The sequence below is a fragment of the Pinus tabuliformis genome, chromosome 4_1 (assembly GCF_031772625.1).
Source record: "Pinus tabuliformis cultivar Carrire ecotype Pingquan chromosome 4_1, CPIR1, whole genome shotgun sequence".
NCBI classification, from domain to species: Eukaryota; Viridiplantae; Streptophyta; class Pinopsida; order Pinales; family Pinaceae; genus Pinus; species Pinus tabuliformis.
In genome coordinates, this window is record NC_142303.1 from 197,502,306 (window position 1) to 197,519,594 (window position 17,289).

The 17,289-nt window shown below is 38.0% G+C and overlaps 1 protein-coding gene across 1 annotated transcript in view; it reads left to right on the forward strand.

The window, feature by feature from the left end:
* The first annotated feature begins 5,084 nt into the window (after positions 1 to 5,084).
* Positions 5,085 to 17,289, forward strand: part of LOC149174900 (GTP-binding protein BRASSINAZOLE INSENSITIVE PALE GREEN 2, chloroplastic-like) — a 40,371-nt gene continuing 28,166 nt past the window's right edge. The window contains exons 1-2 of the mRNA XM_089419448.1: positions 5,085 to 6,156; positions 6,359 to 6,767. Of these exons, the coding sequence (XP_089275574.1) occupies positions 5,207 to 6,156; positions 6,359 to 6,767 (1,359 nt within the window). The 5' untranslated portion in view covers positions 5,085 to 5,206. The remainder of the gene's footprint in view (positions 6,157 to 6,358; positions 6,768 to 17,289) is intronic.

Below are 17,289 nucleotides of genomic sequence, written 5' to 3' on the forward strand. Positions count from 1 at the left end.
TGAATTGCATGGATCAATTTACTTGCATGGATCAATTTACTTCACCAAGTTGGATCTTCGTTCAGGATATCATCAAATCAGAATGAAGACTGAAGACATTCCGAAAACAACATTTAGAACTCATGAGGATCATTATCAATTTTTGGTCATGCCTTTTGGCCTTACCAATGCACCTTCTACATTTCAAGGTTTGATGACTTCCATTCTCAAACCCTTCCTTAAAAAATTTGTGTTAGTAGTTTTTGATGATATACTAATCTACAACAAGTCTTGGAAGGATCATGTTGAACATGTTGACATGGTGCTCTATTGAAGGAGAAACAATTATATGCAAAAATCTCCAAATGTTTCTTTGGAGTACAAGAGGTGGAATATCTGGGTCATATTGTATCTCAGGAAGGTGTTAAGGCAAACCCTAGCAAAATTAAAGCCATTAAGGAATGGAAAATCCCCACATCCATAAATCATCTGCAAGGATTTCTCAAGTTGATAGGGTATTATTGCAAGTTTGTTAAGAATTATGGGAGAATAGTAGCACCTCTAACAACATTATTGAAGAAAGATGCATTTAATGGACTCTAGAAGCAACGAAGGCCTTCGAACATCTTAAATAGGAAATGTGCCAAGCACCAGTATTAGCTACACTGGACTTCACAAAAACCTTTATTGTGGAATGTGATGCTTCATGAAATGGAATTGGTGTTGTTTTAATGCAAGATGAAAGACCCATTTCTTTTGAAAGTCGCCCAATCAAAGGAAAGTATTGACACAAAGCTATTTATGAGAAGGAAATTTTGGCAATACTACATGCACTTAAGAAATGGCAACTCTACCTAATGGGAAGACACTTCAAGGTAGAAACGGATCATGATAGGCTTAAATAATTTTTAGAACAAAGATTATCCTTTGAAGAGCAACAAAAATGGGTCACAAAGATGTTGGGTTATGACTTTGAAATCATCTACAAAAAAGGGAAGCAAAATGTTGTGGCAGATGCACTCTCAATAAATGATGAGGATGTGGAAGCATTGTTGTACGCCATTTCTATTATCCAACCAGATTGGATAAATGGAGCAAGGGAGGAATGGAAGAATGATGAAGAAGTGGGCACTCATTCAAAAGTTACAACAAGATCCCAGTACATCTGATACATTTTGCTGGAAAAATGATTCGTTATGGTACAAAGATCACTTATACCTATGTAAGAATTCCCAACTCAACGAAAGATTCTTATGGAATTGCACACTTCTCCCTTAGGAGGGCACTCAGGATTTTTAAAAACTTACCACAGGGTTAAGAAGGAATTTTTTTGGGATGGCCTTAAATCAGATATTCAAAAGTTTGTGGCAGAATGTTTGGTTTGCCAACAAAACAAAGTTGAAACGATTAAGACCCCAGGTCTATTACAACCTTTATACATTCCAAGCCAATGTTGGGAGGAGGTTTCAATGGATTTTATCATAGGTTTACCCAAGTCTGAAGGAAAGAGTGTCATCATGGTGGTAGTTGACAAACTTACCAAGTATGGACACTTTTGTGCATTATCACATCCATTTAAAGCTAATACAGTTTCTACTGCATTTATGGAAACAATTCAAAAGCTACATGGAAACCCAAGGATTATTGTAAGCGACAGAGATCCCATTTTCATTGGAAATTTTTGGACATAATTATTTTCTTGTCTTGGTACTCAGTTAACTCATAGCTCATCTTATCATCCTCAATCTAATGGGCAAACATAGATAGTAAACAAATGTTTAGAAGTATATCTTTGTTGCTTTGTCTCTGATAAACAAACACAATGGGTCAAATGGTTGCCTCTGGCTGAATGGTGTTATAACACTTCCTTCCATACTGCAGCAAAAATGACCCCATTTATGGCACTTTATGGATATCATCCACCATCCATCACATCGTATTTAAGAAAAACTTCTAAGGTTCAAGCAGTGGAACATCACATCGAGCATCAACAACAAGTTCTGCAACTCTTAAAGGATAACCTCACGTTGGCACAGAATAGAATGAAACAACAGGTAGATCAACATCGTAGTGAAAGAATTTTTGATGTAGGTGACTAGGTATTCCTACGGCTACAACCATATAAACAAATGTCCCTTAAGCAAGCTAAGAAGGATAATAAGTTATCACCAAAGTATTATGGTCCGTACAAGGTGTTGCAAAAGATTGGTACTATGGCATAAAATTGGAGCTTCTCACAGCTTCTCGAGTGCACCCAGTTTTCAATGTTTCATGTTTAAAGAAGGTTATAGGTGACAAGCTCCCAGTTCAAACAATATTTCCATAACTTGACGAGGAAGGAAAAATCATATGGGAACCGGAAGCAGTCACAGAAACAAGAACTCGACAACTACGAAATCGATCAATTTCAGAGTATCTCATCAAGTGGAAGAACTTATCCGCTGAAGATTCTACATGGGAGGATGAGAATTTTATACAGAAGCATCCATAACTACTTAAGCGTTGAGGACAATGCTTTTCAGAAGGAGAGGGGCATGTTAGGCCCTTATAATACTAGTGATTCCCCCATTACTATTGTCATTGTATCCCTTATTGTTATTATTGTGCCCTTATTGTCCCCATATTGTTATTAGTATGCCCCATAGAAACCCACTATTGTTATTTTTGTGCCCTTATGTTATTATTGTTACGTCGGCTTGATTACATTGTGACCCCTTAGACTCCTATATAGAGAAGGGAGGTTTAGTCATTTATGTAATGTAAAGGAGGTTGCCCCCTCGAAGAGGCTCAATTCTAAGGCGTTGATCTATCTTTTCTATTTTCTTGTGAGCTGGTTTCCTAACAACTATTATTTATGAATCCATGCATGGTTGAGAGGTCAGATTGGCCATTTTTTGATCCCCTCGGCCAGGGTGGAGTCCTATTTGACTACATGAGAAGCTTAATCTTTAGATAAGCATATGAGAGCGAAAAAGGGTCAGCGAGGGGGGCAGAGGCCTTGTTGGGTGACTATAGCCTGCTGTAGGCTTGACAAAGCCTTAGATGACTGTTAAAATAAACAAATAGCTCAATGGCAAGCAGTCAAAATCCCAAAAGGTCAGAGAAGGGGTAGGGGCCGCATGAGTCTACTGCAAGCAACACAAAAGGACGCCCAGGGCCTCAAAGTGAAGCAGAACACAATTCTATATTACAAATAAATTTAAACAATGGAAAAAGCCATAAAAATAAATTCATTTCAAGAAAATGTTATTAGAGATGATTTTGGAATAGATGTTTGATATTTCCAATTTTTATTTATCATCCCTTACGTTCCAATTTTTATTTATCACCCCGTATAGTTAGTGATATTACAAAACAAAAGTCAAATTATTCTTATATATATATATATATATTTTTTTTTTGTATGATATATACATAATATGAAAAATGAAACATAAAAATATATAATTTTCATTTTTTTATGTTAACAATATATCCATTAGTTACCACACCATACAATCCATGAGCATACATTGAAGTAATATTCATGCTTCATCATACAAAGAAAACAATTAGATTATATGAAATTTTATGTTTTTAAATAGACTACATGAAAGAAGAATATTATGGAAAAAACCACGAGTTAAGAATACCATGAATTGTCAAAACCTCAATTTTATTTTAATTATTAGTCTTTTTTTTTGTTTTAAATTATAAAATTTGCCTGAACCAAAATATTTAATAAAACAATACATAACATTACAACAACATCTTTTTCATTTTATTGTCAAAACCTAAATTTTATTTTAATTATTAGTCTTTTTTTTTTTTTTTTTTAATTATGAAATTTGCCAGAATCAAAATATTTAATAAAACAATACATAACATTACACCATCTTTTTCATTTTAAATTAAAGAAAACCTCAATATAATTATTTAAAATATTACAAATTTTTTAATTTAATTCTCTAATTAGCCTATTTTAAATTACAAATAGATATGGCACGGTCCATGGTTATAATAGTAATAAATAGTGCACTGAGAGGTTATAACGTTATAATAAATGGCGCGCTTAGTAACTATAATGCTATAATAGTAATAAATGTGATAATTCCAGTTTACATGTATACAAAACCACCTTATTCGCTGATTCCAACACTACTAATTAGAAAAACAAAAATTCAAAATTGAGATTGATAAAAAATTGTTTCGTATCATCAGAAATCCAGTGCATACAACACGTCATCAAAATTTAATTTAAAAATAAGCGAAAAAATGTTTTATTATTATCTTAAAACTAATTTTTTTTTTGGTGTTCGGTTAAGAATTTTGTTTGGAGATAAGAAAATATGTTAACAAATGAAGAAGAGGGGTATTTAGGTCGAGTAAAATTTCGTCTTTTAGTGGTTATGAATCATTGTGTATTTGTGGATAATACATAATGATTGTTTTCCTACTGTGAAACAAAAGAGTATGGAGTATGCATTGAAGTTGCTTCTGTTTGGTTAAGCATTCATTTTCTTTGAATATAAGAAAATGTTGCATCTTCCTCGAACATAAGAAAATGTTGGGAATCATGATTGCTATTAGACCAAAACCGGTGGGGGTTAGTCAACTATCACATTGCCATAGATAAGGTACCAAAACCGGTGGGGGTTAGTCAACTATCACATTGCCATAAATAAGGATGAGAGGGTGAGTCTATATCACAAAAGAAGTGCTGAGTTATCCAATATCCAACAATCTCCACCCACCTTAAAATCTAGTATACTCATGTCGCAAAACACACAAAATCATCCAATATCCAACAAAAAAAAAAAATTAATAACCTAAAGCATGTGACACAAGTAGAAACATTTGTCCTTACAAGTCACCAACAAATAATTCCCAATCTACATTACCATTACTAATTTAATCACTAAATTACCATAAATTTTGTCCATGCATTTTAAAAAACACATGGCATCAAAATTAAGCGCCAATGAATTCAACGATTTAACAATTCTACAATGCAAAACTTACTCATTCTATTATATCCATGCTGTTTAAGTGTAACGTAGATATGTCTTACGTGGCCAAATCATCAACATAGACATCTTTCTTATGTGTCATGTAGATGTGACTTACGCGCCCAAATCTACATACCGATGGTTAGGAGACGAGCTCTCTCACTATCGCAGAAATGACGCTGCCATTCACGATAGTAAGACTATGAAATCCAAGTAAAGCTTGAATTAGGTAAAGTCAGATGGCAATGGCGATTTCTCTGCTAGACCTCCGCTTCTCTGCGATTTTTTTGAGCTCGCCACAGAGATCAGCCGTGAATAATTGCGTCAGAAGAAATTGTCCATTAATCAGCTTTTCAAAGAGCTCCAATTCAAAGTTTTCATGGAAAACATCACGCATAATAATTTGCCAAGCCTCTGGAGGCCCTGAAACCGTATATCCCAGTCGTTCGAATAAATTGAAAAAGAAATCCACTGATAACGTCGCCCCAGTGATTTTAGGGTTTAGCGAGGGCCGAGACGAGGATGCCGCCCGCTTGGTGTGTCCGGGGTGCGGCGTTTTCATGCAGGACGAGAACCCCGGTGCCCCTGGTTATTTTGTTCGACCGACCAGAGATTCCGGTTTTGAAACACCCGAAGATGATGATGAAGAAATGGTTAATGAATTCATCGAAGATGAAGAAGAAGAGAAGAAAAATAAAGATAAGGTCGTGGATGAGATAGAAGAATGGATAAAAACCATTGACGGATTTGCAGATGCGGGGTCAGGGTTTGGTAGGGTTGCGGGAGAAACCTTAACGCGAAAGAAGAGGGTTTCGAAGAAGGATATGACGAAGAACAAAAGAACGAAGGCAGAGAGCGTTGAAGAAACAGAAACCCCGCTGGTCTGTGCACGGTGCTATTCGCTCAGACATTACGGTCAAGTGAAGGACCAAAGAGCCGAGAATTTGCTGCCTGACTTCGACTTCGAGTCCAGCGTGGGAAGCCGGTTGATTAAGTCGAGCAGGAACAGCCGTACCGTGGTGGTGATGGTGGTCGACGCCGTGGACTTCGACGGTTCGTTCCCGCGACGTGCAGCGAAGATGATGTCGGATGCAATTGAAGCTGGCAAGGGTGAGGAACTTCGTTTTATTTTGGTGGCGACCAAGGTCGATCTCCTACCACCACAGATTTCCCCTGCGCGTTTGGACAGGTAAGGTAAAAATTACATATCTTGTATTTGTAACTTTAATCGTAAACCTCATCCAAAGCTCCACCTACCATCTTATATAACTTCACCTATAAATTTTAGACTTCTGTGGATTATAGGTTGTGCAGTTGCAGCGATTCTTCTCTTTCATTTTCTTTCTTGTCTGGGTGTTTCTCATTGCCTTCTTTTGTACACATATCAACAGGTGGGTTCGAACCAGGGCTCGTGTTGGAGGGGCACCCAAGCTTAACGGAGTGTTTCTAGTGAGTGCGCACAAGGATTTGGGCGTGAGGAATTTGATTGCTCGGATTAAGGAGTTGGCTGGTCCAAGAGGGAATGTGTGGGTTATTGGGGCTCAGAATGCAGGGAAGTCTACTCTCATCAATACGATTGGGAAGAACGAAGGAGGTAAAGTCACCCATTTGACTGAGGCCCCTGTTCCGGGCACCACGTTGGGGATATTGAGAATTGGGGGCATTTTGCCTGCCAAGGCTAAGCTCTACGACACTCCAGGCCTGTTACATCCGTATCAGATTTCAAGACGACTGAACCGAGACGAGCAGAAAATGATCGAGATTCGGAAGGAGCTCAAGCCCAGGTCGTACAGAGTGAAGGCATGTTTGTTTCTATTCTTTAATTATCTAACTACCGTATTCTTTAATTATCTAACCAGCATAGGCTCATCTAAACCGGGGTCTATTATGTACCTCGATGTCCAAAGTTCACACAAATGAATGATCCAATTAAATAGTGGAACATGAGATAACCTCCAGGTGCATATTAAACCCGGGTTTAAAAGTGCCTGCACTAGTGTCCATAATCAATGCACATAACATGTCCATCTAGATTCGATGCACCATTACACATAGGCACTATCAAAAAATGTGGTTGTGCTTGCTGGTGACTTTTTCAGTTTTCTTTGTTGATTATTTTATGTTGACCAAGCCAGACTACGAACTATGGTTAAATGCAGTTGATTTTTTTTTTGCCCATCTGTCCTGCTGGGTTTTGAGGGGGAAAGAAATCTGTTTGATATTGTTCCTGTTATCATCACACATGCTCATGTACGCAGGCCACACAAAGGAGGTAGGAGAGGTCCAAGCAAGCAAGCATAATCACCTCACAACCAATCAATCATTATGTTAGTAGGAGGCCACTATCTTTATGGTCACCCTTGTAAGCATAAAGGCCGTGGTATATTGGATGATCAGTGCTCATAGTCAATGTGGTATAAAAGGGAAGGTGATTGACAGTTGTAGAAACTATTTTAAGATGCCACAAGAAGCTATTCGCACCCATGTTACCAGAAACGGGAAACGAAACGAGAAACGAGAACGGTATGAGAAACGAAGTTTGGAGGTTTTGCGTATAAGAAACGAGAAGAGAGGAAAAATGAGATTAAAGGTGAATAATATAAAACAAAGCATTAATTATAAACATCCAATGTTTCCACTTGTGAAATTGTAAAGAAACATTCGTAATTAGCGATTCAATTTTAAAAAAGAAGTGATAATTTTGTAGATCATGTTAAATTTTGCAATTTTCAAATTAATTATCTTAGATCTTCAACCCCTTTTCAAACTAGGACAAATCTTCTGAAGTGTGAGATCTGATCACAAATGTAGAATAACAGATCCTTCAATCCTTCAACAAAGATTACAAGTGCAAATAGGAGATCTACAATAGGTCTGCCAACAGATGACAAATAAGCCTCAATGCGAGTTGAAAAAAAAAACAAGCCTTTAGTGCGAAGTGATCTAGCCACAGATATGAGAAAAATATCTTCCAAAGATCGTGCTTCAAGATGAGTGTTAATGAATTGAAAATCAACTTCAGAATTGCAAGTGCTTTCACGAATGAGATAAACAAGTCTCCAGATGCGTGCTAGAAATCCAAGACAATACGCCTTCACAATAAGATGATTTGGCCACAAATAATAAGTAAATATCCTCCAGGTGTGAGAGGATGAGACTTGTAATACGAGATCTGCAAAAACTGATACAAGGGAGATTTTCCACCAATGATAATACAAGATAGAGATCTTGCCAATAATACAAAATCTGCCAAACAATAAAGCAAGAAAGAAATTTCTAGAAATGCGAGAGAGAAATCTGCACTAGATCTGCCAATGATGATAAGAGATCTGCCACTGATAATCAAAGATCTACCAATGCTGATAAGAGATCTGCCAATGATAATTAGAGATCTGCCATTGATAATAAGAGATATGCCAATGATGATAAGAGATCTGCCACTGATAATTAGAGATCTGCCATTGATTATCAAATATCTGCGAATCTACAATAGATCTGCTAACAATAAGAGAGATAAATTACTGATACGAGGGCTTGATCACTAATGCGAGAGCTAGATCACCAAAGCAAGAGAGAGAGAACTTGATGTGTTGCAAATGAAGGCTTCTCTTTGATATATAGGAATCTTTGAGACAAAGCCCTAACTCGAATTAGGTTTTTGGAAGCTCCTAGAGTGATCCAAATTTGCACATGTCAAATTAGATCACTTAAGTGATTTTATTTTGCACATGTCAAAATAACTTTATAAAACCATTTTGAAATAACTTTTGCATTTATAAAAATAATTTGCACTTGAGAAATAATTCGCTTCAAGGGCGAAAGGGGTTAAATCTTAGAGTGTTTTTCTAGGGAAATTTCTTCCTTAGCTGCACAAAATTCAACAGATCCAACAATTTACGCAATCATTATTTCTAAAAAAATAGGACACTTATGAGAATAAGAGATTTGAAATATAAATAATTAAATGTATACTTTTAAATATAGATGTATCTCTAAAACCACTTCTAATAATTCATATGCAAAATGCAAGTAAACCTAATAATCTAGATTTTCAAGCTCATTTTCTAGAATGGTTGTTGAGCTTGAGCCAATTCCAAAAGCATTATTTTGGTCAATAGACTTCTTGGTATTATCAAGCATGTTTTCAACGTTTTCTTGTAGCACCTCAAGTGGAAGCTCATCATCTCCATCATCTTGTGAACCACCATAATCCCACATTCTTATGAGTCCAGTTTTGTACTCTAGTTGTTGTCGAGATAACAAACGTAGATTTGAGTGTACAAACACCAAATCTTGTGCCATTTTTTTGCCTAGGCGATTCTTCTTTGTCGAATGTACAAAAGCATATCTACTCCAATTTCTTTTACATGCAAATGAACTAGTCACTTGTGAAATAAAATTAACATTATGTTAGCAATAAACATCTTAAATCTTAAAAGGAAAATAATCCAAAATGAACTTTAGACTTAATTGCTTAAACAATAAATCAATACATTAAAGGTATTTGTTTTTAGGCATACCTGTGAAAGCAACCAAATAGCCAATTGACAGAGCAAGGGAGTCCCTGTACCATATTGCATCCAGAAGTCTATGGGTCCAAGTTGTTCTCTGTTGTATGCACAGTCTTCCTTTGCAAAGTGGTTTTTTGATCTCAAGTGTTTTCTCAACTCTAGTCGTAAAGCAATGCGATCCTCACAATTGTAACACCTACTTATAAAAGTGTTTCAATTTTGCATCACTTCTACATTTGAAGATGGTTTGTTATGAAACCATTTATGATTGAGTAGGAAAACAATTGAATGAAGAGGGCTATGAAGCATTTTCCACCTTGTCAAATTAAGTTCCCACACTTAATTTCTGGTGTCTTTGTCGATCCTAGAATTTTCATCTTCCATTATGTCATGAAGCTTCTCTCTCATTTGATCCATACTCTCAAACACATCCCCTAAGCATGGTTGATCACTATCAAAAATGCGAAGGGTGGAAACAATAGCTGTAATGAGGGTGACTATATCCTCCACTCTCCTCTAGAAATCCTCTGAAGAAAGGTTAATAATAATGTCCTCAACTTTTGGGCCATCCTCAGAATGAGAACCCTTCCACTTATGCTAATCCATTAATGCCACCATCTCTTTCAAAGATTGATGCATTTTAATAAGGCGCTGAAGCATAATGAATGCATATGCAAATTTAGTCTCGATACATTGAAGAAGCTGAAGATTTGTATATTTCCTATAAATAGCTATCGATGTTGCATGATTAACAATAAAATTTTGTAGCATCTTTGTTTCAGTTATATTTTTCGCAACCCATGCATGTTTTTTTTGTAAGCTACGGTAGGATCTTTTCTATTATATACATCCAAAATAAAATATGTACAGTCACTAGTGACCTCAACCCGCCCCAAAGGGAAACTGGGTCTGTTGGTCACCAAAAGTTTGAGAATCTCAACTTATAACCCATGCAAGTGCAGAAACATGTTTAAACCATAAGCATCACCCTATCAACCTACTATTTCTATATTCCTATCAGCTATTACAGGTCAAAAACTTGCCCACAAAACTGATTTTCTTAGGCCTAGCTGAGAATTCATTTGAAAACAGAGCAAAACAAATCAATCTACCATGAGTTCCTGTTTGATCTCCTCCTCACGCTGCGTGGTGGTTATCTCTTTCAGCATGATTCAGATTTCCTCTAGTTTGCTGTCCTGCTTTAGGAGCGTGAGCTGCAGGTTATTCATTTCCTTTTTCAAGTTCGGGAATCCTTGAGCTATCTCCGTCATCTCCTCGGCGACCTGTTCCATGGCTTTTGCTAATAGACGCTTCACAACCCAATAAACATGCAGTGCCTGCTTATACAACGATAAGCGTCCCCTTGTGTTCCCAGGGTCCGGAATAAGAATGCTCCATTCCTCCATTTCTGGATCAGAGGCCTCCTCCAGAACTTTATTTTCCAAGTCATCAATAATCCTTCTTATCTCCGCGTTGGTCCCTTCGTTGTATGCTCGTTCTGCTTCCTGAGCTATCTGCTCCGTGGTTCGACGCCCTCTTTTCTGTTGATTTGGAGGCGGTGTCTTAGTTTCATAGCGTTCAGCTTGCCAAATTCTCCCACGACCCCTGCGCCTTCTGCTCTTACCTCTTGTGGATGGTCTTCCTTTGGTGTTATCCCGACTTCCTTGACCAACCTAAAAAATCCCCTTCACCATGCATTTTTCCTTCCCGGTCTCCATTTCTCCTTCCCTATGATTTCCTTCTTCTTCCGTCAGCTCCTGCTCCATCCTCTTGTTCCTAACCTCTCCTTCCTTGGACAGCTGATGTTTTTTAGTCTCCTGCAAGCTTTCTTTCTCCTCTGTCTGCTGCTTAGCATTCTTTCTCGCGTTCCGGACTTCCTGCTTGTTCTTCCCCTGCTCCATCCGTCTGCCATCCTCTCCAATGTTTTCACTTTCCTTCCTTCCTCCCTCCGCCATAGCCTCCTGCCCTCTTCTGAGATGGTAACCAGGGTTTCTTTGCCAGATAGCTTCAACCTTCGCCACCTTTCTAATCTTCGGTTTATCAGTTGTCTTACCTTCTCCTGCTCCTGTTGATTTATCGCCATCTGTCTTGTAATCCACCGACTGAGCGCCGCCGTTCTTTTCCCCTGCCTTCTCCATTATTCTCTCGGTTCCTTGTCTCGGGTTTCGGCCTTTCTTGCCTGCCATCATTGCATCCCTTAATATGATTACCCTGAGATGTGGCTTGTGCTGTCGCGCATTGCCCACCATCATTTCTTTGTACAATTCCCTTTTCCCCACCTCGATCGGGGTAACCCATGCAATGTTCTTAATATTTTTTAATAGAAAATTAATGCAGTGCACAAAACAAAGAGTTCAAAAAATTGTTGGGTATTCATCCTCAATCAATCCCCCAACAAGGACATTGTTTGAGGCATTGTCTTTAATAATTTGGACCACATTTTCTCTTTCAACCTCCTCTAATGCCTCTTTGAAGAGACCTATTAGATATGGATCATCTTTTGTCTTTTCTATGGTATCATGGGATTTTAAGAACATAACTCCTTTTGGGCTAGAAACTAAAATATCGATAAGGGGACGATGGCTGACATTTGTCCAACCCTCTGAGACAATGAAGACCCTAGATTCCTTCCAACTATTTTTAAGGTCATGAAGTCTACCTTCAACCCGAGCACTCTCTTCAAATAACATTGTTGTCCTCATCTTTTCATAGCTAAGAGGCTTGTAACCTTTAGTAGTGTTAGCTAGATCCCTCACCATTTCCTTCCAATAAGGAGATCTGCAAACAATAAAAGCTATGCCATTTGCGAAAAAAATTCGTTCAATGGATGCATCAAGATTTTCCTTTCCTTTTCCCTCCATAAGTTTTCAAGGTGGGAAACAAAAACTTGATGTTGAGAATAAGAGTGTGGACCACCAACTGTCAATCCACTAGGATTGTTGTTGGTTTGAATTAAACCTTCAACAATATGTCTCAACTTTTCAAGTTCATTAAATTGCTTATGTAGAGAAGTTTCCTTTGTTTTAGGTACACTTAGACATAAAGTTATTTGTTCTTTTTTCCCCATTCCAAGTAAATGCCATTGAACTCTTCCTACATTCCCTGATTTTTGTGTTTTACAATAAGGGAAAAACCAAACCTTTGAACCAGTTGTTCCATTTACTCCTCCACTATAAGATTGAATGCATTTTGCAGTTGCCCATAGCTTTGCTTCAAAGGCTTTTTATGCTTCTTGATATTCTTTACTCTCGATTTTTTTGACGCCACTGTGGAAGATTTCTGTTGGGAAAGGGGTGGTCTACTTCGCAACGCTGATCAACTTTTTTCCATTGCAATGGGAAATAAGTGGAATAAAGAATAGATAATTCTCTGCCACAACCAATTTTAATCTACACTATTTATATTTGAAAATTAGTTAAAAAAGAACTGATAATTAGGAAAAGATAATTAACTAAAAAATTGAAGAGATAAACTTATTCACTTGCATAGTTTGATGTACTACGTGAGGGACTATACTCCTAGAGAATTTATAAATATACTCATGAGGGACAATATTATTTTTAGTGTAGAATTAAATTCAAAACCCTTAAATTTCATTGTTGTAATATTTTCAGGCTTAATTATTGTGGCTAGGAGCTAATGGTGTAAGTAACTCAGTTTAATTATCAAAAAGTTGCAAGCTTGCAGGTTTCAAGTTCATTGACGACTTTAGGTCATTATGTGTCACTAAACAATAATAGATGCTCAAGTATTGCTATAAAGGCTATCATTAATAAATAATGCCTATGTCATAGCGTGATTACAAATATTGTAAGAAGCTTAGTATTAGTACAAGGTTCCTTCTCTAAAATATTTACTATTAAATAAGCTATATTTCTAATGATGACCTTTATAGCAATATCCAAGCCTTTACTATTATTACCTTTGGATATCTCCCTTAATGCCCCATATTACCCTCCTAAGTGTTGAGAAATCTAGGGCATTAACATTAGGTGATTTCTCTTTGATTAGTAACTGTTTGTGAGTGTTCTTCTCAACTTTAGATTACGATCTTCTTTACTTAGATTATTATTGTTCTTCTTCATCAAACAACTACCAATGCATAAACGTAAATAGACAAGAGACACAACATGTAGGCTATGAGCTAGGGCCAAAACCTCTCACTCTTTTAGAGGAAAACCCGCACAAATTCTTCTTATAGAGATTCCAATTGACGAATACCAAGACCAAGACCCTTGACCTAATAGCTCCTCCAAGACAAGACACAAGCTCTCTTGACAATCAGCCTTATTCTTTGATCCTCTTCCAACTTTGATCTTCTTTGTGATAGTATCGAGACCTTGCCACATGCTGATGATCATCTATCAAATCCTCTTCGCTGTGAGACAGAGATTATATCGAGATCATCTCCATAGTATCTATACCCTTGATCATTTGGTGATCTTCTATAGTAACACCGAGATTCTTCCTTTAGAATTCCTTTACTATCAATCCGAACTGATATATGCACTTTAGATAGGTTTGAACTTTGAACTTGTATCCTTTACTGTCTTAATACCGAAATCTCAGAGATATGTATCAAGACTTAATTCTGCTACTACCCATTCGAAGACCACAGGGATATACAAAGTTCTGTCCCTAAGTCTCCTCGCTGTTCTTACCCATCCGAAGTCTGCACTGTGATTAGAACCTTTCATTGTGACTGCCCCACCGAAACTACAAAAGAAGTTGAACTTTCTGAACTGTGCCAAAGATCTGATTCTTATCTCTGTCTTACCCATACGAAAACACAAAGATATCACCGAACTGTCTTCTATACTTCATCACCGAAATTTCAGAAGGAAATTCGAACCTGTGTACTTTACTAATGCGAGGTGCCTTCACACCTATTTATAGTGGTTTGCTTGTCATATTAAGCTGACATGAACCATGTGAACTGATGTGACTTCATAAGGTAGGCCGACATGATCTTTACTTTGTTTGGAGGTCAACTTCAAGAGAGGAGAACCGCGCTTGTCTTTTGGAGGGCTTTCTAGACACTTAATTGACTCATATACATTTTACACATGCTCAAGAAGAGCTCTTCATACACGACATTAATTCTTTGACTTTAAAGACAAATCCTAAGGCTCTCAATGGGAGCCATCTAAAATAAAATCACTTGCTCATGAAATCCATGAAGCAAGGCTTACAATAATAATTTTATTTTTCTTCATTACATCATTTACAAGAGTCACAATTACTTTTCATTATGAAGATCGAACCTAGTTACATTTTTCAACACTCCCTCTTAACTAGGGAGGTATTCATAATGGTACTTGGTCATTTTCAATTTGAAGATTTTCTCATAAGAAGAATTCAGATTGGTAACTCATTTGTATAGCATCATATCAACGAGCATTGTCACATAGCAAGGCCTTGACTAACAACTCCATCTCTTCACAAGATCTTGAGTTCAATGCTGGCAAGACCAATGATTTATAGACACTCTCATCACTGTCTCTCTCAGAACATCCCCTACCTGGGAACTCAAGGTGTGTTCCATGAGGACTATTCTTATCTTGGACTCCCCAGCCCCCAAAGAATATCGGTCCTCCACGACTATTCTTCTATTGGATGCCCCATCTCATCCTCAAAGAGTATCAAATACTAAATAATTACCCAATCCTCCATTTTGTCTCCCCAGGGGAAGACCAGAATGACGTGTCTATCTCTCCCTCTCAAATAAGGAGGACATATTCCAATAAAGGAATGTACTCATTCCTACAAAAGGAATGTACCTAAGCTCAATGTGGGGAAACCCTTGATCAATTCTTCTTATAATTTTTCAAAAGTTCAACAGAGAGAGAGAGTACAATGTATAATATTAACTTGTCCAATTATAGTGAAAATTTGATAAGTCAAACAACATAAACAAAAAGCCCTAATCAAAAAGTCAATGCTAGTCAACAGGGCAGATTTATTCCCCAATTTAGCTCGGTCAAACTCAATCAACTTCGGCCTCTAACAACGAGTCTAATCAGCCCAAAACAATTCGAAAAAGTCCAGTCAAAATTGGTCAACAAAAGTCAACTCTATGGCCAGCCCTAGTACAATCAATGTTGGTCAATCAAGAGGTTAGATTGCCTCGGTTCTTGTGCGAAGAATTTTGGCCTGCTGGAACACAAATCCTCCACCCAAAATCCCACCTAAAACAGGTCAACACTTGGTCAATGCAGTGAAAACAACCTCTGAAATTTTCGGTCAAATCTGGTCAACACTGAAATAGAAAAACCCTTCCTTACCTTTGCACGTGTGGAGAGCAACTTCTGATTTTCGTACCCAATCAATGTAGGAGAGAGAAGGTGAGTGAGTGAAGTGTGTCCAAATGAGGAGGAGGCATCATGTATTTATAGGCAAATGTTGAGGATGAATAGACGTGATTGTTGGGCTTTTGAGCCTACATGAGTTTGTTGGCCGACCTTGATAATTTGTCCATAATCAAAATAAATTCATGACTTCATTTGTACATTTCAGAATGGGATGATCTTTAGATCAATCCTACACCTCTCGGAGAGAGGATTCCAAGAAAAATATGAGCTGCCTCATATGAGCTGTCCAATGTGAAGTTTGGCCCTAGTTGCCAAAATTAACACTCCCTCTGAACTAGGGAGAACTTCACTTGCCAAACTGTCTGACAATATGTACCATCACTGTCTCCGCTCTGCTCTGATTTGTTGAACTATGAAGAAAGAAGAAGTGATCGAGAATGTATCATATCATTCTTCACTTACCCGAAGTCAGTCTCCAATAATAGAGAGTGTGTCATACCACTCTTAACTAACCTGAAGTCAGTTTCCATTGATTCTAGATCAATATCAACATCCTAGGCTCTAGCATAGGGAGTATGGTAGTACACGATGCATCCATCGATGGTACTATGGTCCCTCTCCTCATTCCCTACTCGTTGGCTAGATGAGAGGTACTTCCCATGAGTCCCGAACTACATGGGTAGGATGTATCGACAGGAGAAGGTGAACCATTCATCCTGCTCACATGCCATAGGGGAGGGTGAACCACTCAGCCTATGTGTCATACCACTTTTAACTAACTTGAAGTCAGTTTTCCATTAATTCCAGATCAATATCAACATCCTAGGCTCTATCATAGGGAGTATGGTAGTACATGATGCATCCATCAGTGGTACTATGGTCCCTCTTCTAATTTCCCTACTCGTTGGCCAAATGAGAGGTACTTCCCATGAGTCCTGAACTACATGGGTAGGATGTATCGGCAGGAGAAGGTGAACCATTCATCCTGCTCACATGCCATAGGGGAGGGTGAACCACTCAGCCTATGCATATGCCACCATGGGGTATCACAGGGGAAGGTGAACCATTCACCCTGTACACAACGCACCACTAGGGGAGGGTGAGTCACCCTATGGTCGCTCATCGCTCCAAGAAGTACCCCAAGCCCCCCGGAGCTCCCAGAGCTCACTATCCATCTCATACAGGACCCTCATAAGAGGGTCTCTCCACGACTCCAAGTCGTTCACGGAAGGTTAAGAATTTGACCTTCCCGAGGGGCTTCGTAAGAATATCGACGACTTGCTCATCGGTCCCAATATGATGGAGCCTTATTGCTCCCCGCTGTACCATATCCCGGATAAAGTGGTACCTGATATCAATATGCTTGGAGCGATCATGAAACACGGGATTCTCAGAAAGACGAATCCCACTTTGGTTGTCACAAAAGATCACAATGGTATCCAACACATGTCCAAACAACTCACTAAAGAGCTTCCTCAACTAGACAACTTCACAGGAGGC